A 9,296-nucleotide genomic window follows, 5' to 3' on the forward strand; every position below is an offset into this window, starting at 1 on the left:
CTGCATTTGCTCAGGCTACAGCCTGCATGGGAGATGTCAGGCTGAGGCTAAGTGTGGTTGGGTCTTGAGCTCTCTAACTACTCACACACACACCACAGATATGCACCCCTCCCCAAACTGCTGTGAGTGACTTGCCCCATCCCATCATTATGAAACCCTGAGAGGAGCAGCCTTATACCCGCCTCCTTCACAGGTGTTACAAAGATGAACAATAGTGACCTAAATGCTCCTTGGGGGAGGCTTGTGTTATTTCTTCTCAGCACACAACTCTCCAGCGTTTTCCATATAGACCTGCCAGCTGCCCTGAAACAAACCAGGGAGTAGATCAGGTCTTGCTAAAAATGGCTGAGTGTTGGGGGGGGGGAGGGCATGGAATTGGTTGGCTAGAGAATATAGAGGCCAGCATACAAATGCAAAATGAAAGGGAAGGGGAATTAGGCCATAGAGCAAAAATTACCCTTCTCAATAAGTGTCCTCAGTGGTCTTTTGCACTCGTTGTTTTATAATTTTTAGGTGTTATTTAATTTTTATGAGCTCTCATTGACATTCATTTCAGCTGTGCAACATCACCACTGCCCATTTGTATGAATTGTGAAATCACCACAGTAAATCCAGTTAGCATCCAGCACCACAGATAGTGATGCATCTTTACCTTGTGATGAAAATTTTTCAGGTCTATTCTCTTAAGTTTCAAATAAGCAGTACAGCATTTTCAGTTGTGGTGACCATGCTGTGCTTTCTGTCCCCATGACATTTATTTTATACCTGGAAGTTTGTACCTTTTGACCACTTTTCCCCATTTACCATTCATTTGTAAGGGACTCCAATATTTTAATGGGAGGAAATCAACATAGCATTAGGAAAGTGAGATCTATTAAAAAAAATTAAATTACTTTAAAGAGCAAAATGACCCCAAGGGGGCCATAATTTCACTATTATTTAAAATTTTCCTCATAAAAAGAATATGGGGTGGTGGATAAAAAGACACATTATTTTAAAGTATCCATATATATAATTTTCAGTATATAGAGAATGTATATTCTCTGTTCAGGAAGCACTTTATTGTTGCTCCAAGTTTAGAATTTCACGGAGACAGAGCGGCACTTTCAGACGGTCTCCCGCATCACCTTGCTCAGCTTCTGAATCTTGGTTTTTGCCGACATATCCACATACTTTTCTCCAATGCGGACAATCATTCCACCCATGATGGATGGGTCAGTCTTCACTTCCAACTTCAAAACTTGGTTTTTACTTAGGAAGCTCTTCAGGACGGTTTTTAATTCAGTAAGAGTGGCTTCATCTAAAGGAGATGCGGTGGTCACCGTGCAGGGCACTTCTCCACGGTGGACACTCATCATGGTAGAAAAGGCAGAGATGATGGCAGGGGTGTTGTTCAAACGGCCGTTTTCAGCAAGCAAATTAATCAGGTTGGCCGTGAGGGGAGAAAACTTCTCTTTTGCTGTCATGTCATTCAGACTCTTCACTTTAATGGATCGCTTCACGTGGGGATTCAGAATGGAAGCAGCCATCTTCGGTTCCTTCAAGAGTTGAGCCACTCTCAGTAACTCCTTTTCTACCTGCTCCAGCTTATTCTGTTTAGATGCAGCAGAATAAAGAGCCGTCGCATAGCGACCTTCGACACCGTACACCTGAACAGGTGGCCTCACAAGCTTGGAAAACGGCCTGACCACAGAGATACTGAAGCATCACACCTGCCGGCAAAGCCCGGACACAGCGGGGGCGGCCATCTTCTCCCGGGCGGCTGTAGGTCAAACCCGAGCTGGGAGCGAGACGAGAATGTATATTCTCTATCACATAGAGCAAGATTATAAAAAGCATGAAAGGGGAAAATCAGAATGGAATAAATAAATGGGGCTAAACTAACGTCTGTTGTCAGGGCTGCATAAGCAAAAGTTCTCGTTCTTGTTTAAAGCAGATCACAGATCAGTCCTCAGGTGCCCAGGAGTCAATTCAAGATAATTACACTATCAGTTACAAAATTCAAGGTAGATATAAAGGGCAAGGTGGATAAATAAATTGCTCCAGAAAATCAGAGATTTTTCCTGTTGGTTTCCCTGAAGTGTAGCAGCAGCCACGTCACTGTAAGGTGAAGGTCTTTTCATAGAAACAACACAAACAAGTATAGACAGTTGCTATTGCATTGTGAGTGACATACAGACACGGTATAATATCCCTAAAATAAACAGGTTATGCTGATCCTTTCCTTCAGGTTTAGCTTTGATTGACATACAACGAGGTTGGCTTAGAAAATTAGGGTTACCTTGAAAAGTGGCAAAGTGTGCCAAATCCAAGCCATTGTGAGGAAACCCTGGAGGCAAAAGACTCAGGTTAGTACAGTAAAAGGGTTGGAAAGCTCCGGCTTGGGGTGTGCATGTTATCTTTGCACTCAGTCGGCCTTAGTTTTAACTTGCACAAATTCTGCAAGCTATGGGTCTCTGGAATTTTCTCCCAAGACAGGAAGAAATATCTAACTCCTAGGTCCATGACAGAATGTTACAATTTTTGCCAAATTTTAAAATAAGTTATTTTAAAAGATTAGTCTTGTACATGTACACAGGCAATTAAAAGAAAAAAATGTACAAATTTAAAAAAGGAAACTTCCTGGGCCTCCCCTAGTGGCGCAGGTGGTTGAGCGCAGCGCTGTGAAGCTGTCAGCAGCCTCGGCAGTGTGGGTTTGATCCCAGCTGGCCAGCAAGAATCCCACATTGTGCTGCAGACCTCTCCTGTCTCCCCACCTGCTCCGCTCAGCAGTGGTTTTCAGTCAGTCTGACTGTTCTGTTCCCCACTCTGTCTCTGGTGAATCCCCTCACACTCCCACGCATCTGGCCTGAACCCCTGTTCTTGTATGCATGAATAAATAAATCTTTAAAAAAAAAAAAAAGAAACTTCTTGTTCCTTAGTTGAATTTCTCAAAAAAGTTTCATTATTCATGTTATTTGGCTGTCTTAATGGTTCTAGAAAGTTCTAATACACACCCATACTTATTTCCTGTCTGGGTTTTCTCCCAAAAGAGGAGTTTGTAGAGACAATAAAAGCTGGCTGTCTTCTTGGCCAATCAGAGCTGTAGAATCTAATCTAGGGTTTCTAGAAGTGGGTTCTAATGCCAGCCAATTCTGTAACTCCTTCAGGGACCAGTAGAGACTGCAGGATGGGCATCTGGGATGGCTCCATCTCCTGCAGTCCCCACAGACATGAACAAGGAAAGGGACCCTCACAGAGGTTGGGCCTCTGGGGAGAACATGGCATCAAAATTACCCCAGGATTTATGAGCTTTGAGTTTTAGTCATTCCAGTAACCACAATTTCCCTGTTTTACTTTTGTAGAGCTAACTCTGTTTATATCTCTTAAGGCCTTCAAGGTAATAGTTTTTATTTAGTATTTACTGAGAATTGGGAGTAATAATACTCAGCTGAGTATTAATATCAAGCCAATTTGATGGTTAAAAAGAATGCTACCTTTAAAAGTTTTTTGTTTTTCTTCTGTATTTTTTTTATTTATTTTTTAAATAGAGGCATGTTTATTTATTTATTTATTTGTTTGTTTTGTTTATACAAGCACTGGGTACAGTCAGAAGCGTGGGAGGGTGAGAGAATTCACCAGAGCCAGAGCGGGGAGCAGAGCAGGCAGAAGGACCGAAGTACACTGCTGAGGGGAGCAGCGGGCGGCAGGAGAGGTCTGCGCGCCATGCGCGCCATGTGGGACCCTCCTCCAGTGGCCGGGGAGCAGCCGGGGATCGAACCGGCGCTGCAGAGGCCGCAGGCAGCTTCGCAACCCAGTGCTCAACTGCTGCGCCACCGGGGAGGCCCTAAAAGTTTTTTGAACCCAAGCCATGCTATCTTCTATGGTGAAACAATATATTACTCAGGTGAGCTAAGCAGGGGTACCGTGATTAAAAATATTTTTCTCATAAGCCAAAAAGAAAAAGAAAAATACCGGATGGTCTCACTCGTAGCAGGAATCTAGAAAACTTAAATAAGGGATCAGGAAAATGAATAACTATAAGAAAGTGAAAATCAAAATCAACAAAAAACTATGAACCAGAGACACTTTTTGGGGGGTGGGGGCCGGGAGGGGAGGGATTGGGGTCAGAATGGGGCATGTGCAGTTGTATGGGGGAATATAAAAATAAAATTTATTATTTAATAAAAAAAAATATTTTTCTCCTCTGGATATGAAGCAGACTTTGACTTCCCTCATTACAAAAAAATGGACTTAGAGAAAGATCATTGGGAGAAATTAGACTTAACAATCAGATTTGACAAGTTTGAATGTAGCCCTCCCAGATAAAACCTCTATGACCCTGATCAAATTGCTTAAACTTTCTAGAACCCAGTAAAACAGAAAAAATCCAACTCATAGGATTGTAGAAAAAGGTAATGAGATCTATAACAACCACATGTCACATCAGAGATAATAAATGAGAGATAATATTTTAATTTTTTCCATTAATTAGGACAATTATGGTGGGCCAGCCAGCTCTCCTATCTAACTTGCTTTCCATGAGAAGGAACTTGTGAAATGGGTGGTTAAGAAAAGAAACACCCTGTCACAGAACAGACTAAACTAAGTCACAAAATTGACATCGGTGTCATTAATGTTATGATTTCATCAGACTTTGGGGGCAGTGACTGAAGCTCTGGCTGTGTCAGATCCAACAATAGAAGTTAGAAGTTAGAATGTATATACTTTCCCCTGGGAAAATCACCATGCTTCTGAATATGGTGCCTGCCTTTTTTATGTTTTAAATCAAATCAGGGTTTATATATGCTAGAGGAACTGACTAGTTAAAACCCAGCTGTGATCAATTCTGGAGCAGCCAGAATACACTTTTAAAATCCAGCCATTGGTGAGATTGCATTATTTTCTGTGGAGCTTTTCTGCTTGGGGCAGGCCTGGAAAGTTTGCAGCAGTATAAAGGGTCCTGCGAAGGAGACCACAATCTGGGCAGTTACGTTTAAAGAAAGCAAGGCACCTCATACTGTGTAGAAAAATCTTAGCATTCAGGGTATATATAGGTTGCTAAAGTATAAATCATATACAGTGTTGTGACCCAATGTTACCTTGATTTAAAAACTGTTAATAATTTAAAAATGGGCTTTAAAAACTAAATAAAAGGTTGCTAGATTCTGATAGAGCATGGGATCCATTTCTTAACTGTAACAGAGACCTATTTATGACATATGATACAATTTAATATGAAGAAAGCCTTATTCTTCTAAGCTTTTAGTGGATGTTGATAACTTTCCAAGAACGTGACACAAAGAATACTACTAACAACAAATACTTATTGAATACTACCTGTAGTATTATTGAATAATACCTGTAAACATTTTTAAAAGGCACATTCCAAGTATCCCTGGTGCAGGAAACCCAGGCAAAAGCCGGACTCCTCTTAGCTGGTGTCATTTCTCCAGAAGTTCACCACCAGGAGGTCATTTCAACTCAAAGCACGAGATCATGAGAAGGCATCCTTTTTAAGCCATTATCTATCAGCTTCTGCTCATTAAGAAAGACAGACTGACCCGGAGGCAGGTTTTGTAGGGAAAGGAAAGAACTGAAGAGATGACTTATTTCCTCTACATCTTCTGATTAAATGTCAGCAGGTGATGCCGGCTGAACAAATGAGTGAATGAATCAACGGAGGGACGGAGGGCAGGTGTCCGTGGAGCAGAAGGTACAGCATAGCAAGGACAAAGGAATTGCTGGTTTCCTTCCAACCACCCTCGCATCTTACACCCTCTCTTTGACACCTGAGTGTGAAGTGCCGCCATCCTGTGGGACACAGGTGTGGCTTAGTGGAACCTCGCCACGAGAATCAGGCACGCGTGCCACGTCTCCTCCCCACCCTGATGCTGACACACACTGCCAGCGTTCTGGAAAGGTCCACTGTAATCAGAGACGCCTGCATTTAAACCCAAAACAAAAAAACACCCGAGGCCCTCTGAGGACCCCTATATCACTTGTGACGGCCCCATGGCTCCATATTTATTTATTTCTCACTTCTTGTAAAAACACTACCCACATTCGATCAAGTCTTAAAGAAAGGGGTCACCAGGCAGGTGGCTTAAGCCACCTAAACAAAACAGCCCCTTCCTACCAGGCTATTTTCTTTTCTCTCAAGGCCGCGCTGTGGCCCCCTCATGCCCACAGTGTCCACCTGGGGCTGAGCGCAGAGATTGCTGAAGAAGCTGCGGTCAGAGGCATCACCTCAGGAATCAAGACGTTTGTGAAAGCGTGAGAGCTGCAGGCTTCGCAACGTTGTGAAACTCATAGTCACAACAAGCACTCTGAGACCGGCTTGGTTTTTCTTCTGGCCTGAATTCCCTGCACCATTAAGTCAAGGTGAAGAAAGCTGAGCCCGGCAGTGGGGCTGAAGGAAACGGTAAGCTGCAGCCTAAGCCCCAGAGCGCTGCGCTCCAGGAGGGACCTCGGTGTTGCAAGCTCCATAGTCAAGAAGAGATTTTTCTCCTGAGGTTAAAGAAAGACCAAAACACACACACACGGAGAACAGGTTGTGCAACGGATGCTGCTCTCCCACAATCTGCTGAGCTCCGGTTTGCGAGGGGTGAGGCCCCAGGCTCCCCTGTGCACCCCCAGGCCACGGGTCCCATCAACCCTGTGGATTTTCAAGCCTGACTTAGGGGCGCTTCTGGGGGCTGCCCATCCCTAGCCTCTGGTCAAGGTGTTTAAAGGTCCCATTCATGGGTAGGCGTGAGATGAGAAATTTGTGAGGTGGATGCACCACGTGCAGCAGGAGACGGAAGCCTGGAGGGCACCTTGTGATGCCCAGAATCTGGACGTCCATTCCCCATCACCTGCGCAATCCCCAGCGTGCTGCTGAGTGATGATGGCAGAGACTCCACCGGGCCATGCACCGGCCATTGACCCAGTGACTCACCAGACACCCAGTTCGTCAGCTCAGTATTATGGGTTTTTTTCTTGTTGAAGGTTCAAAACTAACACATACACACACTCCTTTCCCTGAGCATTATCACCTTACATTTTCCCACGAGAAGGCCCTGTTCCCTGCGGCTGCTTGGTGTCCCAGAAGGAACAGAACGTCATCCTGTTTGTGATATGCTATCTCTAGCAAGGCCCGGGTGCTGGTGCGAGGCTGGGGGTGACAGGCACATTCTTCCCGGCTCTGGGAAACTGCTGTGTTTGTGGTGAGAACACAGCCAGTCACCCCGAGCTTACCCCGTCACACCTCTGTAACAGGCAAGTCTGAGTGACCGTTCGTCACACCCCAAGCACTGTCCTAGGCAATGAGTGATGTGTTGTCTTCATGTGCTCACAGCCAGCCTGGCAGGTGTTGGTATCTCCATTTTATAGATGAGGAAATTGAGTCAAAGAAAAGTCAATCTGCCCTTGGTCTCCCTGGCTAATAGAAGCAATGGGACCTGGAGTCAGATGCAGACTCTCTGGTCCGGAAGAGCATCTGCCCAGCCCTGTCTGACTTTGGCTCTTATCTAAAAAAATCCATTTCACAGAAGGAGTCACTGCCCCAGGCTCCCTCCTGAGGAAACTTCAATTGAGCTTGTCATCATCATTGCACTGACAGGTCTGGACTCCATGGAGCCCCTGGAGATCCTTAGTGGCCTCAGTCCCCAGCCAGGCAGCCTGGGCTTTGCCTGCAAACAAGGCCCGGGGTTTTCTTAAGGAATGAGGAAGTGAACCAGAAGTTCTTGCCACACAGTGTCCTGTGATGACTCTTGCTATTCATAATGAGTTGGCCAAGTTCAGTGATTGATTCATGGCACCAAGATTTTAAGACCAGTCCTCGTGTGGGTCAAAGAGCTATCTGAGGTCTGTGGCCACCAGTCGTGTGCCCAGTTACAGGCCACCAGCTTGTAAATCCATAAGTTAAGTGGGACTTTGGTGAGCAAATGGAAATGGGTGACTACAAATATTACCACAACCAGAAAAAACTTCCTGCACGTGCAGGGGTGAGGGATGGCCGTGCAAACAAGGGGGACATGTTTCGACATTATTCACAAAAGAAAATTCAATATGTGTACGGAGCTCAGAACCCAAGTTTAGGACTTAAGACAAGAGAACATAAACATCTTTGAATGTTTCATTGTGCCCGGTACATTTCTAAGAAATGAGTACTGAATAAAGAAGAAAAATAGATGTTTGTACTGTGTTATTTGATCATTCTTCTTGTAGAATGTACACCTATGCGATTAAATGATTCTGCCACGGTTAAAGGAAGGGATCTGATTGTCTTCATTTCATATGTTGGTTCTGAAGCCATTTGCAAAGTTTCATCATCATCATCATCTTAATGAAGAAGATCAGCTACTCTAGGCATGAAAACTGACAACTGGCATCCAGCCAGATAGAGCTGGTCCAGACCAATGAGTATCACCCCAACCATATCCATCCCCCTCAACTAAGCTCGAGGATTTAGGCGAGGCCAGCTGCCTTCAACCACCCTCTGTTATTTGATTTTCTGATTCTTTTCTATCAACCTAGCTTTTGAGGATTTCCAGCTACAACTGGCTTTCCTGAGGAGAAACACAAGTTGCAGAGGATAGACTGGGTGTGTAGGTAGCTGACAAAGGACTTAACAGTACCCCAGAAATAGAAAAAGATGAGAAGCAGAAAACTGATGCACTCCCACAGCAGCTGCCCAAGAGCTGGCCCTGGGTAGGCAGAGAGCTTCAGCTGAGGCATCTGGAGATGAGGGCCCGAGGCTCTGTCTATGCCAGTTGAGGATGAGACTTGGGATCGGTATCCCATCCCTCTCTCCTTAAACCTGGGTATAGGCTCCTGGCTCAGTCAACTATTATTCTTCATGTAGTTGATAGGTTGAGGGTTTCTACACCCTCTAGATTCCAGTTCCTCCCTGCTTTGCCCCCCCCCACCAGACCTTGAAGTCTGGGGGAGGGAAAGGAAATAGAATTAAAATTCCGTCCCAAGCTTTCCCTATTGGCACAGTTCTGCTAGAAGCCCAGTGGGAGAGGCGGTTGGAAGTTCCGGTTTAATGAGGTGTTGTGATTGCTGGAGGTGGCCTGGTCCCTGCGGGGAGGTCACTGTAATCACAGCGAGGTCTGCCAGAGGCCATGTGAGCAGACAGCACAGGATGGGCGGGGCTGGACATCTGTGCGTTCTGCCCTGGATTCAGCCTCTTGCAGGCATCACCAACATTGGGGGAGACTCTGGCCTCACTTTTAAGGATCAAAGTAACATAAACATTTGATAAGTATCAACGCCTTCCCGCCTCCTCCATGGCCAACAACCCATGGAGGCTGAATGGAAAAGGCTTTGTC

General features: G+C 45.1%; 1 protein-coding gene across 1 annotated transcript; it reads right to left on the reverse strand.

Moving 5' to 3' along the window:
* Nucleotides 1-1,065: 1,065 nt before the first annotated feature.
* On the reverse strand, nt 1,066-1,770 carry LOC311182954 (ATP synthase subunit O, mitochondrial-like). Its single transcript, XM_084252116.1, is given in 2 exon segments — nt 1,066-1,706; nt 1,710-1,770. Coding segments are annotated over 2 exon segments (639 nt in total). The 5' UTR covers nt 1,749-1,770; the 3' UTR covers nt 1,066-1,106.
* Between the last annotated feature and the right edge of the window lie 7,526 nt (nt 1,771-9,296).

This window comes from Talpa europaea (assembly GCF_964194135.1).
Source record: "Talpa europaea genome assembly, chromosome: 13".
NCBI classification, from domain to species: domain Eukaryota; kingdom Metazoa; phylum Chordata; class Mammalia; order Eulipotyphla; family Talpidae; genus Talpa; species Talpa europaea.